Raw genomic sequence first — 14,846 nt, 5'->3', positions numbered from 1 at the left:
AGAGTCATGTGGTTGGTCATGAGGAAGTAAACAGGGAAGAAGAGCCTCAGGAAGGCGAGTACTTTCTCTCACAATCTAACGCTTAAAAAAATGACACTCGTTTCAAGGGAGGATATTTAAAATGAACAAACACTAATTAAAATGTTCGCCCGCCCGCTTGCACGCGCTGTCGTCTGCAGCAGCAGCCCGGTTAATGACAGGACGTGTATGCTAAAGTTAGCTCGATGCTAATGGTTAAGAGAGGCAGCAGGATCATATTATAACTGAAATCTTTCAACATCTGTCCGTTCAAGAGTACACTCTGTCCCCCTGTGTTCGTTCTGAGGGGATCTGTGTGTTTCCCGAGTCAGTCGGATTTATGACATAAACATTTGTCAAATGAACGTCAAGCATCACGAACCACATAACAACATAATCGATTTGCACAAACTGTGTGTATAATATTTAACAACGCAGTGATTGCAAGTATTCCAATACAATCATTTATTTCAATAATTTATTTGTCCACAACTACTGAACTATGCTATTGTTGTCTTGAGGTGAACAACTCACTTTCCTTTTCTCTCTATTTTTTATTTTGTAGGATTGTTTGCCACAGAAGTCAGTGACGAGGTGTGGTTACCTTCCCTCCTGTCCTTTTCCTCCTCATCCTCTTCCTCATCCATCCATCATGGTGGACTTTCTCGCAGAGAACAACCTGTGTGGACAGGCCATCCTCCGGATAGTGTCAAGAGGAAATGCCATCATTGCAGAACTGTTGCGTCTCTCTGACTTCATCCCAACAGTGTTTAGGCTCAAGGACAAAAGTGACCAGCAGAAATATGGGGACATTATCTGTGACTTCAGCTACTTCAAGGTACAATACATTTCAAGAGTTTAAAACTTGAATGGATAATCATGATCAAATATTTCTGTAGTGAGAAAGTGGGGAATTTAACATTCTGTGTAAATGTTATTTAAAGAATATAAACGAAGAAGCACATTGGTGCAGTGGTCGGCACAGTCACGCCACAGCAAGAACATTTACTCTGAAATTCAGGCTTTTCTATGAGGATCCCGCATGTTCTCACAGTGGCTTGTGTTGACTCTCGAGTGCTGTGTGTGGGTGTGTGTGGGTGTGTGGGTGTGTGGGTGTGTGTGTGTGTGTGTGTGTGTGTGTGTGTGTGTGTGTGTGTGTGTGTGTGTGTGTGTGTGTGTGTGTGTGTGTGTGTGTGTGTGTGTGTGTGTGTGTGTGTGTGTGTGTGTGTGTGTGTGTGTGTGTGTGTGTGTGTGAGAGTGAGGGATTGTTTGTTATCTAATTGGTTGAGCTCCTCACTTAATCGTGAAGAGTGTATCCTCTCCCTGGGGAGAAAACTCATTTCAGTTGCTTGTGTCCACAATCTCTTTCTTTCAGTCATAACACAATATGATATGTACACAGAGACCTTTGCTTTGCAGTTCTGCTCTCCTTTCACCACCAAGGTCCAGCACAGCGAAAACATTACTGTCGCCGCCTGCTCTAATCTGCAGCCGATTTTAGGATCCCTCCTCCCATCACTCCTGAATAAGATTAATCTTTTCATGGAGCAAAACTAACAAGCTCTATGTTATACCTTCCTTGTTAGATTAACTGCCGTAGATTAGCTTGCTGTAATTGTAAGTACTTGTGTACAAAATATCTTCATAAAGATATTTTTATCGCGACTGTGTTTATCTTACTATCCTATGTTTCCCCTGCAGGGTCCTGAGTATTATGAGGGGAAGCTGGAGGCCAAACCTGAGCTTCAGGACTTGGATGAGGAGTTCAGAGAAAACAACATTGAAATTCTGTCGAGGTTCTACCTGGCCTTTGAGAGTGTCCACAAATATATAGTCGATCTTAACAGGTGAGAAAGAAGCGGGTTACTTGGGTGAGTTCACTTTTAGTTCACCGAGTTTCTCAGAAGGCAAAATGTGCTTTGGATTTTTACCATTGGAAGAAAGATTACAAATATAGTCAATTCCCTTGAGGCAAACTCTTTTTTTTCTCGGTTTTTGTGTTTGTGAAACTCCAAAACATGAATAAAACACTGATGCTATTCTATTATTTCCTCATCTCTCCAGATATTTGGATGACCTATATGAGGGTGTTTATATTCAGCAGACCTTGGAGACTGTGCTTCTAAATGAGGACGGGAAACAGCTCTTGGTAAGTAACACAAATGCATATTAGCATTCATGTATTACAATAACAGTTTACCACAAAAGCTAAAAATCCTCAGACCATCGATGTCTGATGAGTTAATGTGAGAGTTCGTCACCTGTGTCACGGATTCCTCCATACGTTGTCTTGATTGTGTGTGTTTTGTCTGCCGCTCAGTGTGAGGCTCTCTACCTGTACGGAGTCATGCTGCTGGTTATCGACCAGAAAATCGAAGGCGAGGTCAGGGAGAGGATGCTTGTGTCTTATTATAGATACAGGTACGCCTGTGACTCACACACGCTCACCACACATGCACACGACATTCCCTCAGTGACTCGCAAGCTCGGCGCGCTCGGCGCATGCAGACAGCGTGCTCACTCGCAGCAAATGTTGAGTGCCTTTGTTTAAGCGAGACAAGAATTAACCTCAATGTCAACACATAGAAGAATGCCATATGGGGCAGACTGAATATTTCCAATAGTTTGGGCAAAGTCCTGCAACAAAACTTCCCTTACAATAATACACCATCACAACTTGATTTTTTTTTTTAACCTTTAACTTGCAAGTTTCTGCATTGCATTAAATTTGAAGTTCAAATTTTCCTCAGTGCCGCTCGCTCATCAGTCGACTCCAACCTGGACGACATCTGCAAGCTCCTGCGCAGCACCGGCTACTCCAGCCAGCCCGTAGCGAAACGGCCCGCCAACTACCCGGAGAGCTACTTCCAGAGAGTTCCCATCAGCAACACCTTCATCAGCATGGTCATTGGACGGCTGCGCTCTGACGACATCTACAACCAAGTGAGAAACCCGGATGACAGGACTTCTGTACTTTTTATTGCTTCCATTCCTCAAATTGGCTTGTTGCCTGTTATCCTCTGGACATGACCTAAGAGGGGACATAGGAGTGTCGGACAAAAAAACCTCATCAGCAACAAAGACGAGGTTCCTTGGTTTCATCATGAATGACATTGATTTAAAAAAAATTCTTAAAACTTACAGCTGTTGTGGCTGGTGAGCAGTGGCATGTAAATGGATATTTGAAGCTTACAAATACCTGTCGAACTTCGATTGTTTCAAACTTTTCAACTTCATTTAACATATTAGGTGTACTAATTCTAGTCAGGAATTATTTTCTTAATTTAGAAATTATTCAATTCTATGATATTTGAATTATGGCGATAGGTAAAAATAAATTGTAATTTTTATGACCCAAACAGGTAAACTGAAACTCCCTTTGATGTCTGAAATGTATAACAATATTTTTCCTTCCACCAGGTTTCTGCTTACCCTCTGCCAGAGCATCGTAGCACGGCGCTGGCTAACCAGGCAGCCATGCTCTACGTCTGTCTCTACTTCAGCCCGTCCATACTGCACACCCAGCAGGCCAAGATGAGGGAAATAGTGGACAAGTACTTTCCTGACAACTGGGTAAGACATTTGGTTTTGATCATAGTACATTGGATTTCTTGTATTTTAGCTCAAGAACCTGTTATGAAACTGTTTCACCAGCTCCTTGATGAATGGCACTCTGTAGGTTTTTTGTTTTTATTGTCGTATCTCAGTTTTTCAGAGGGAATATTGAACTTAATCACACTTGTTGTCTCTCTGCAGGTCATCAGTATCTACATGGGGATCACGGTGAACTTGGTGGAGGCCTGGGAACCTTACAAAGCCGCCAAGACTGCCCTCAACTACACGCTGGACTCTGCCAACATCAAAGAACAGGTATTAAAAAAATGCATTAGCTTCTCCATCACAAAGTCTTCAAACTGTTCAATTTACAGTCCTGCTTGTGCTTTAATCTACTGTATGCAGGCCCTGATCACTGTGTTCACAGTCAGTGAGGCGTCCACCGTGACTGTAAAGAATATCTATTAAAGCACAAGTGAAAGTCAAAGATGCCACCTATAAGAGTATTCCCGAGGACGTGCTTAAATGAGGATTACAAAAGTCATTGCTCAGAAGAATAAATGGTTGTTCTATAGCGAGTGAATGTTCGACAGTGCCGTTCTTTCTAATGGCCGGTGCTCAGAGAAAGTATATATATATAAAAAAAAAGCAATCATCGAAAATGAAGGAATACCAAAGTGCCTATCAGACCCATATGATGACACTGTGTTCAGGCCACTCGCTATGCAGCCAGCATGGACAGCCTGAGGCCTCAGGTGCAGCAGCTGCTGAAGGAGGGCTTTCTGAGGGAGGAGATCATCCTGGACAACATTCCCAAGCTACTCAACTGTCTGAGGGACTGCAATGTTGCTATTCGCTGGCTGATGCTGCACTCTGCAGAGTCAGGTGAGGGATTTTATGAAATAGTTTGAATGGGGAATGTGGTGCAGTGGTTTGCACTCCGGCCTCATAGTGTGAATGTCCCGAGTTCGAGTCTGAGTTGGATTTGGGGTTGATTGGATGTTCTAAATGTGAATAAATGGCTTTTCTCCAGGTGCTCTGGTTTACTTCTGCAGCAAAGTCACATCATGACTTTAAATTGCCAATGGGCGTGTTGATGTGACTGCTTGACTCAGTATTTGCCCTGCAACCCTACGTTGGATAAAGCATGATAGCAGATGACTGGATCGAGGCACAATGTGACTTTTGTTGTTTCAATTGATGCGTTTCCTCACAATCCAGTTCACGCCTTCTAATTCATAGATACTCTTAAAGATGAGATTGAGTCATTCTGCTTTGTGCATATAGTGAATTTATTCCTTGAGGTTTTAAACCCGTATAAATGAAAGTTATGTGCCGATGTGTCTTTGTTCTGAAAGCTTACGACCCGAACAACAAGCGGCTGCGTCAGATCAAAGATCAGGTGCTCAACGACTCCAAATACAACCCCAGGATCCTGTTCCAGCTGCTGCTTGACACCGCTCAGTTTGAGTTCACGCTCAAAGAGGTGAGACTCTTTCATCGACGTTACACACAGTCAGCGGTGATAAAGAGAGAACCGAGCGCGGCAGACTGTCATTAACGGCGAAGGGGACGATGAAATGTGAACGATTTTTTCTTCTCTCTTTTTTTTTTTTTTTTTAAAGCCCGCTCGCTTCTTTCTTGTCATGACTGAGCCGAAGTTTGAAAAGGATATCAAAGTAATTCCAAAGTGATCTGTCCAGCTGTGCTTCTTGTTAGATGTGTCTGTCCCCGTTGCCTGCTCGCATACAGCGAGATAGCATATGGCTAGCCAGTTTATCATGAGGAGAGGACACAAATTTAATCTTCTAATTACACATCTCGTCTGACTAATCCTTGCTCGTCGACTTAGCATCTGCGCTGTCCCTCTTCCAGATGTTCAAGCAGATGCTGTCGGAGAAGCAGATCAAATGGGAGAGCTACAAGAAGGAGGGATCAGAGAGAATGATGGAGCTGGCCGAAGTCTTCTCCGGTGTCAAACCTCTTACCAGGGTGGAGAAAAATGGTGAGAAACACTCTTAGCCTGGATGTGGTGAAGGAACATAAATATGCCTTTTGATGAAGTTTTTGCCTCCCCTGTGCAGCGTCGCTAACTTCACATTTAATAGATTATTTCTCCTTTTGGAGCAGCAAATAGTTTGGGTAAAAATGCACAGGTAAGAGAGAGGTGCATTAAATTTACATCAGTCGTACTACTTTTAGCTGCGGCGGAGGAACCTATTTCCTCAACACCTTGGTAATGTCTTCCACCTGTTTGTTCTGCACGCCGACACCACCCTTCACAGAGAACTTACAGGCCTGGTTCCGGGAAATCTCAAAGCAGATCGAGTCGTTAAACTACGAGGACTCCACGGCGGCGGGGAGAAAGACGGTTCAGCTGATTCAAGCCCTGGTTGAGGTGAGCAGGATAATTCTAGTTCTCTGTGGCTTTACATTTTCAAGATTAGATCTGTGGAAAGATAGGGGTTTTAATGCACTGCTTCCATTTCACAGAAGTATTTATAATAGGTGAATCCCGATAAAAGCTTTTGGTGTGGTGCATAGCTGCTATTAACCATCGAGAGATAATTAATTAAAACGTCACACTTTGCATTTTCTCAGGATATTTCTGTACTTTAAAGTTTGCATATAAACATGCTTATGGGCCATGATATGTATTTAAAAGCATTATGCTGACCCAAATCACAAATATTTCACCATTTTGAGCTTAAAAAGTCATGTTAACATGTTAACGAGTACCACTGTCTTTCTATTTAATGTATTATATGTCCCAGAAATATGACTTACTACTAAAAGCGTTGGGAAAATGTTTTATTTAATTAATTCCTAATTACATTTTTAAGGTAAATACTTAAAAATCTGTTAAGAAAAATGTAATTGAGTAATTTAAATTTAAAAAGCAACAACAACAGTTTAATAAATTATGTGATTGTCATGAATGTGTAATTACTAAATACAAAGAAACCAAAAAATTAAGTAAAAAAAAAAATCACAAATAAGGCCACTTACACAACAAAGGGTTAAAAGCGAAGGGATACAAATCCACAAACAAAGATAGATGCCTTGTCAGTTCTGATGTAGGAAGGCTCTACAAACGTGTTTAATTCGACTGTCTTCTTATAAAATAAATGTTTTCTCGTTGCCTTTCAGGTCCAGGAGTTTCACCAGCTGGAGTCCAACCTGCAGGTCTGTCAGTTCCTTGCCGACACCAGGAAGTTTCTTCACCACATGATCCGCACCATCAATATTAAAGAAGAAGTGCTCATCACCATGCAAATTGTTGGCGACCTTTCCTACGCGTGGCAAATAATCGACAGGTGGCTACATCTTGAAATACACACATAGAAGTTACCCGGCAGTAGATTGATTAATCTGTGGGGTGTCATATAAGTCAGTGAGTATTAAAAGGGTGTCGCACAACGCAACAGGTAAAGCCTCAGTTTGTGTTTTGTCATTGTGCGTCATTTCAAAGAGTTTTGATTGAATTTTGTACAAACGGGAAAACTGAGTATGCCTGAAAATGAAAACAATTAATGTCCTAATCTCAAAAAAGTATAATCAATACGAATGTTTCAGTATTTCCTTTGCTGTAAGCATTTGCATTTGCGTTTTCATTTTGTAAAAAGAATTGTGTGAACATTATTATAATTGATATGGAATCATGGTGATGCAACAAGCACAGTTGCCACACAATATATTGGGTTCTATAAGCTGGATGGATGAATGACACCACTGTAAAAGCATATTGTTGCTGAGGTCCTCAGTTGGAGTCGGGCAGTAAAAGGGTCTTCTGAGAGTTTGCATTTTCTCCCTGAAAGAAATCGGACAGATGGAGTTGTCACCTATATAACAATTCAGTTAGTAAATAATTAATTTTCTTGCATATTTGGCAGTGTTGCTGCAGTAATCCCTAAATCATTTTCCATGTGAAAGCATGCATAGTTTGAAGACTATCTTTCATTAGGTCAGCTTAAAAACTGTATGCCATATTCTGCTGAGCTTTCGTTAGCATAAACCATCAAAAAGGCCACACAGTGTTGCTGTTGTTCTGACTTTGATTTCAGTCACTTTGGTTTTTGTTCTGTCTACGCAGCAGAATTCAACTTTGTTTTTTTTTTTCTGCTGGTTTATGTTTTATTCTGCAGCTTTACATCCATTATGCAGGAGAGCATCAGAGTCAACCCCTCCATGGTCACCAAACTCAGAGCTACATTCCTGAAGGTGAGGACTCTTTGTGTGCAGCACATGCATCCACACACTCTTCTAAAAGAATAATAAGAATCGATAAAACATTTATTTTAGTGTGACTTGATGTGCATAAATTGTCCCTAAAAATGATTCTCTTATTCTGTGTGTCTAGTTGGCGTCTGCTCTGGATCTTCCCTTGCTGCGGATCAACCAGGCCAACAGCGCTGACCTGCTGAGTGTGTCGCAGTTCTACTCAGGGGAGTTGGTGGCTTACGTCAGAAAGGTACAGTATGATTCAGTAGCGTCTGCACTTGAGCTTTTACATGGAGTTCCTTCTAATTTCTGACACCTGCATGGGCTACTCCGTATTGTGTTCCCAGTTGAGCTGGGAGCTCTGCATGCTCCAAATTATTGTTGAGTTTCTTTGCAGTAGCAGCTGCAGTGATGATTAATGTGCGTAGGACCATCTGTTTGGGGAATTTACCCCAAAAGAAATACTTAGTGGATGTGTACCTTCAGATGAGACTAATTTCTGGTGTCATCAACCTCATGCTGTGTCACTTTATGACAGAAGATTTGTTCCTTCTAGCTGTACACAGGATCCTTCATCCACAGCACCTGTACCATCTGCTCGCAAAGACTGATCTCCACTATTCTGCCATAAAACCCCTCGAACAAGTATTACACTCATGTTGGTGCTCAGTGTGGGTATTTTATCTTCTTGCCGTCAGGTGCTGCAAATCATCCCAGAAAGCATGTTTACCTCTCTGGCCAAAATCATTAAGCTTCAGATCCACGACATCATGGAAGTGCCAACCCGGCTGGATAAGGACAAGCTGAAGGACTTCTCCCAGCTGGGCGCTCGCTATGAAGTAAGCCAACTGTTGGAATTGACTCATGCTCTCTGGGAGTTACTAAGGATTTCACTTAAGTAAAGTGAGGGAAGGCATCTAAATGAAATGAAGTGAACATAAGTGATGTGCTGGTGAGCATGCTCGCCTCACAGCAAGCATCTCCCCGTTGAGATCTGGGCCCAGGGGACTTTCTGTGTGGAATATGCATGTTCTCCCTGCACACAGCTTTTCCTCAGGTCCTCTGGTTTCTTCTCAAGGTACAAAAACGTGCATTTGATGTTACTTAGATTACAGTTTTTAACTTGTATGTGAACTACAGTACTGTGCAAAAGTTTGATGCAGATGTGAAAATGGCTACTTATCCACCATGTAATTTTGTCAGGAAGGCGTCTGATGGGCTCTAAATTCTTCAGAAGCATAACATTTATGCCATTAGACGCCATCATAGATGGAAAAATGAGTAATGACTTCTGGGAACGACGCTCTGATCTCAACATGATGGACTCTTTCTGGGGGGGGGGGGTTACAACAGAAGAAAGTGACCCAGTCTACAATGTCTGTGGTTACGTCTCCACAGGATGTTTGGAATAATATCTCTGATTCAAAAACTACATGGCGGTAAAACTAGAGGACTACAGTCCCTTCACATTGAACTGATTCGCTCTCTTTTCTCACTCGATTGTGATGTCATTTGTGTGCCTGAATATTGTTTTGCTTCATGGGACTGCAGGTGGCGAAACTCACGCATGACATTTCGATTTTCACTGAGGGTATCTTAATGATGAAGACCACTCTAGTTGGAATCATTAAGGTAAGTGTTAAAGCAGGGTGTCTGCACTGATGTCATCTGTGAGTGCGGTTTCCTTTCTTAAAGTAAATGTGTGCATCTCTTTATGTTTCCTTCCAAAATAACACTGGAAAACTGAAGGACATACCTGAACATAAGGAAAATATTTCTGCTTATTCTTATAATGTTATTTTTGAAGTATTTTTTGATGGCAAGATGAACATCATATTGTTTGGCTCATTAGCTTTGTCAAAATATTTCTTGTACCTAGCAATTGTCTTCAAAATGGAAAAAGTGGATCATATTCATTGTTCTTTTGTAAATAGCACACTTTACTGAAGGACTAAAGCACATTTGTGTTTCTTTTTTTTTCTTTTTTTTTGATGAAAATTGAGAAATATATGTTGTTTTGGTGAGAATCACACCACTTTCCAAGTATTTCAGAGTCTTGGAAGTACTTAAAAATCCTTAGAGTTGAAATGTAAAGGATTAACGTGCTGGGATGTTTTAGGTGGATCCCAAGCAGCTTCTGGAGGATGGCATCAGGAAGGAGCTGGTGAAGAGGGTGGCTTATGCCTTGCACAAAGGATTAATCTTCAACCCCAAGGCTAAGGTGACACATTCTTCCCCACACAGTTTTCTGATTGTGGTTTTGTTATCAGTCATGAATTGAAGGTTCTAATGTGTGAAAAATCAGGTGATGATAGAGGAGACAGAAAGTTTTTGTGACATGGACAGCAATGTTCACCATTTTTTTTATGTCAGTTATACACTTAAGGCCGATATCTAGGTCTTTTTTTGTTACAGTGAGTATGGAATAACAATTAAACTTGGCTGATCAAGAGTAAAATGTTCTTCTCTCGTAGCCCAGTGAACTGATGCCAAAGCTAAAAGACATGGGTGCCACCATGGACGGCTTCTACAGGTCGTTTGAGTACATCCAGGACTATGTCAGCATTTATGGCCTCAAAATCTGGCAGGAGGAAGTGTCCCGCATCGTCAACTACAACGTGGAACAAGAGTGCAACAGTTTCTTGAGGACCAAGGTCAGCCTGCACTGCAGCTCTGATAATGTCCCTGAGCAGTGCCCAGACAGCAGTTCATCCCCGTTCAATCAATAGCGAATGCTGGGGTTGTTCGCCTGTTTGTCACTGAGGTTGATATTGATTGGCTGGTTGCTTTATTTCATTCAGATCCAGGACTGGCAGAGCGTGCATCAATCCACCCACATCCCTATTCCCAAGTTCCCCTCTGTGGATGAGTCTGCCACTTTCATCGGGCGTCTCTGCAGAGAGATCCTCAGAATCACCGACCCCAAGTAATGTCGACTCAACCACAGCCAAAGAATCCATAACACTGAAAATAGAGCTTGTGCTTCCTATCCATGAATACATTTCAGCGTGTGGCTTACTGTGAAGAACTTAACTTACATTTAAACATGTAGACCATGCAATAAAGTACAAATGCATAGAACCAACATGACGAGCACTGGTTCCTTTTCTAGAGTGACGTGTTACATCGACCAGATGAACACCTGGTACGACCTGAAGAGCCACCAGGAGGTGACCAACAACAGGCTCTTCTCCGAGATCCAGAACACTCTGGGGACATTTGGACTCAACGGACTTGACCGTCTCCTCTGCTTCATGATTGTTAAGGAACTCCAGGTAACTCTAAATACGAAACTTCATGCTGGTCGACAGAACTGAAAACCTTGACATGTTGTAAGAGCTTTCAAAAAGGATCATTGCACATAGTATGGCGACCTGCCCATATCTGAAACTTTGTTTTCTGTTTCGCCAGAACTTCCTAACGATGCTTCAGAAGACCGTCCTGAGGGACAAAGCCGTGGTAGATGTTTTCAAAACCATGCTGGGTGCTGTGAACCCAATCCAAGGCATTGTGGGTAAGCTCTCTGTTACGGAACGTCGTAATCTTACGATATATTTGGAATTGTTATCGCAAATGTAATCTGTTTTTTTGTTTTATTTTTTTCCTTCTGGTTAGCTAATGCTAGCAAAGTGTATGCCAGTGCAGGTGCAAAGTGCCAGAAGATCTGGGGTGGATACCTTGAAGCCATCATGAAGGTATCGGCCAATATCGGACCCACACCGCTATCTAATAGGTTTGCAGATGAATAGACACTGTAAAAGGGTTCCCCGCTGCCTGTGCGTGTTCTAGGTTGGTCAGATGCAGATCCTCAGACAGCAGATTGCTAATGAGCTAAACTACTCCTGTAAGTTTGACTCCAAACACCTGGCTGCAGCCCTGGAAAACCTCAACAAGTAAGAGCATCCTCAACTGGACTGTTTGTCTCATAATATAAAGCTATAGCTTTATAGTCATTGTCGACGAAACTGGTTTCTCTTCATTTAACATCTTAAAAAAAAAAAGCTATTGAGTTGATCTGCATGTTTTATTTCTTGAGGTTTATGGACTCCAAACAGATAAAAAACAGTCTATATAATGACTCCATGATGAATGCTTTAGCTTTTTTTTTTAATATACAAAATGCACAAGTACTGTCTGATTATTGATTATCGGTATACTCCCAACCTTTCTTCTCATGCTGTTGTTGATTTATGCCTGATCTGATTCTGGCCCTACCAGGTCACTGCTGGCAGATATTGAGGCCCACTACCAAGACCCATCCCTGCCCTACCCGAAAGAGGATAACACTCTCCTGTATGAAATCACTGCGTACCTGGAGGCTGCCGGCATTCACAACCCCCTCAACAAGGTTGGGAGATTATCAAAGATGCTTTCTGGGATTTACCATTGTGCTGAACTCAGATTTGACCATGAGTTCAAATATCTTTCTGTCTTTTCGTGATACTTCTCACACAGATCTACATCACGACCAAGCGTCTCCCTTACTTCCCCATCATCAACTTCCTGTTTATTATCGCGCAGCTGCCTAAACTTCAGTACAACAAAAACCAAGGTATGTTTTTTTCCGCAACCAGTCTGTTATATCATAGCCTTCATCAAAGCTGGTGTTTACAAGAAAAAAAAACACTTGATTCACTGTGTTTTACACAATTATAGTATAATATATCTTTCTTAAAAAGCTGTACAAAATATCAAAGCTTTGTCTCTGTGATCTTTGGTTCTCTGACTTGTTGACATGAGAGGCAGCCCACATTGTTTCAAACCAATTATTGGCTTTCCTGTCCTGTGCATGTTGTTTTAATTGGATAAGCTACTTACAGTCATTGAGGACTCACACAGGATTACCGCAGGAAATGTAAGACTTCCTTAGTTGGACCTGGACATTTCAAGTAATGCTAGGACATTCGGTTCATGGTCTAAGAAGTTGTTATCTTCAGTGGAATCAGCGTTCCAGACATGTTGCTATGTGAAGATCTATTTGTATGTCAGCGGCCAATAATTATGTTCCCTTCTTCCTCTTTTTATGATTGTAGGGATGACCTGCAAGAAAGCCACAGACCCAGTTGACTGGCCGCCGCTGGTGCTCGGCATGCTCACTCTGCTGAAGCAGTTCCACTCCAGATACACTCAGCAGTTCTTGGCTCTCATTGGTCAGTTCATCCGCTCTGTTATGGAGCAGTGCACAAGGTAAGTTGTAGAATGGTCCAACACAACGCTTTGAATTTGTTTTGTTTCTCTGTTTAAAATTAGCGACGTAATCCAAAGTACCAGGAGAGCCGCCCTCATTTCCACTTGAGCTCACATTTATGGAAACAAAGATGCCTCATCTGCTAAAATTTTGCCCGTTTTAATTTTATTTAGGGTTAAAACACTGATAAATACTTTTCATTGCCACTTTGCATAGCCCCACAGGACTTTCTGGTTATTCGGATAGAACTACTAATCTGCCCTTTTGCATATTGTGTTGATTCTCCAGGATCAGATGAAATAGTGCAGTTTCATAGATATATATGATAATACATTAGAAATGCATTTAAAAAAGAAATGCAAATTGTCAGTACATACTGAATCCTGGTACAGTTGGGAAAGATGACCTCCTTGATTCAGGAAAAATCTCTTTAAAACCTCTCTTCTATATTATTATTTTCTCTTTTTATTAATAATCGTGTGTAGTTTTTCATTTGATATATTGATGGATTTAATGATGGATTATTTTGATCCAGTAACTATTAAGAAATGTATGTATTCACTTTGATCGAATTCCATTTCAATTTAATTCCATTCCATTCCAGTCAAAAAATACCTGACATGCCTTCTGATGTGGTGGGAGCTCTGATGTTCCTTGAAGACTATGTGAAGTACACAAAGCTGTCACGTAAGGTAATACTTGCATCATTTTACTAAAACTCTGAATTCAAAATAGCATATATTCATTTACTTTGTGGTACTTTGTGCTATGACTTGTATTTTTTCATGTCTTCAATACATAAACACAACAAGCCAGTGGTGATTGCACACGCATCATCATTTGAAGCATCATCGAATTACACTAATCAATAGTTCCTTAATCCCCAGTGCTAAGGTGGTGAAAACCTATTTTAGATATTGTGGAGAAACACAAGTGAGAGTTCACACAAGCAAACCCTCACTGAAGCTAAGTTGTGCTATGTTTACAGAACCCGTGAAAGTCACATTGTCTGCTTGAAGAGCCATAATAGTCACTCAGGATTTGATTTTTACAGCATAATTGGGGACCACTCCTTTGAACCCAATTACATCCAACTATAAGTTACAGAATACATTTTTTCTCCCATTTTTTTCATAGTTCTGTAAATGGTAATCTTATCATATCAAGTTATTTTACAGTTTTTACAGTCTATTTTCCTTAACTTTCCACAAAAAATGCACTACATTCCTTTGGTCCGGATAAAGCGGTAGTGATAACAGCTGATAAACTATTTGTTGTTTTATCGCACTGTCCCACATCAAGCAACTGTAATGTTACTTAGAAAAATAAAACACCCAAGTTTTAGAACATGATAAATTGAAATCCATTTCTTAATGGAACACAAATACATTTCAAACTGTTTTATTTTTGTAAACTGCACTTTCTGTTGGATGCTTATATGTTTTTCTGTGAATTTTCTCTTCATTCTTCAGGTGGCTGAAGCTCATGTGCCCAGCTTCATATTTGACGAGTTCAGAACCATACTGTGAAGATCTGGAGGAAGCGTTTCTTCTGAAAAATGCCATTGCCTTTTTTTTCTACAGAAGTATAACTGTAGTCACATTAAGGAAAGGTGTAATCAATGTAATTAATTGTAGATTTGAAATCACTAGTGTTATTTCCATCTGGTCAGATTTGAGACCTGTTAAAATGTGTACTTACATTTCATTGTTTAGACTTCACTAATTAATAAATTGTACATAGAGCATTGAATTGTCTATAAATTAATTTGCTAACTTTTTTCAACAACCTTTCTGTGCCATTTCTAAAAGAAATCCATTAATAAAGAATATCTTTTGAAGAAAATTGTATTTCTTGAGGTGGG

The 14,846-nt window shown here is 40.9% G+C and overlaps 1 protein-coding gene across 1 annotated transcript; it reads left to right on the top strand.

The window, feature by feature from the left end:
• Positions 1–14,823, top strand: washc5 (WASH complex subunit 5). Its single transcript, XM_080472377.1, has 29 exons — positions 1–54; positions 584–856; positions 1,720–1,865; positions 2,083–2,167; positions 2,339–2,439; positions 2,769–2,961; positions 3,439–3,591; positions 3,775–3,888; positions 4,287–4,458; positions 4,932–5,059; positions 5,449–5,578; positions 5,859–5,971; positions 6,724–6,890; positions 7,719–7,794; positions 7,934–8,044; positions 8,493–8,633; positions 9,346–9,426; positions 9,914–10,015; positions 10,269–10,448; positions 10,596–10,720; positions 10,907–11,069; positions 11,206–11,308; positions 11,410–11,489; positions 11,584–11,687; positions 12,013–12,142; positions 12,250–12,346; positions 12,828–12,981; positions 13,587–13,674; positions 14,455–14,823. Exons 2-29 carry the CDS (start codon positions 671–673, stop codon positions 14,509–14,511), a joined length of 3,480 nt encoding a protein of 1,159 aa, XP_080328503.1. The 5' UTR covers positions 1–54; positions 584–670; the 3' UTR covers positions 14,512–14,823.
• Positions 14,824–14,846: the final 23 nt, after the last annotated feature.

The sequence above is a fragment of the Lipophrys pholis genome (assembly GCF_963383615.2).
Source record: "Lipophrys pholis genome assembly, chromosome: 9".
In the NCBI taxonomy this organism is placed as follows: Eukaryota; Metazoa; Chordata; class Actinopteri; order Blenniiformes; family Blenniidae; genus Lipophrys; species Lipophrys pholis.
This window is presented reverse-complemented; position numbering and strand designations above follow the sequence as displayed.

Coding starts and splice junctions, on each gene's coding strand:
- washc5 (XM_080472377.1), top strand. CDS start 671: ATGGTGGACTTTCTCGCAGAGAACAACCTGTGTGGACAGGCCATCCTC. Junction 8,045..8,492: donor TGGTGGCTTACGTCAGAAAG/GTACAGTATGAT, acceptor TCTTGCCGTCAG/GTGCTGCAAATCATCCCAGA. Junction 12,982..13,586: donor GTTATGGAGCAGTGCACAAG/GTAAGTTGTAGA, acceptor ATTCCATTCCAG/TCAAAAAATACCTGACATGC.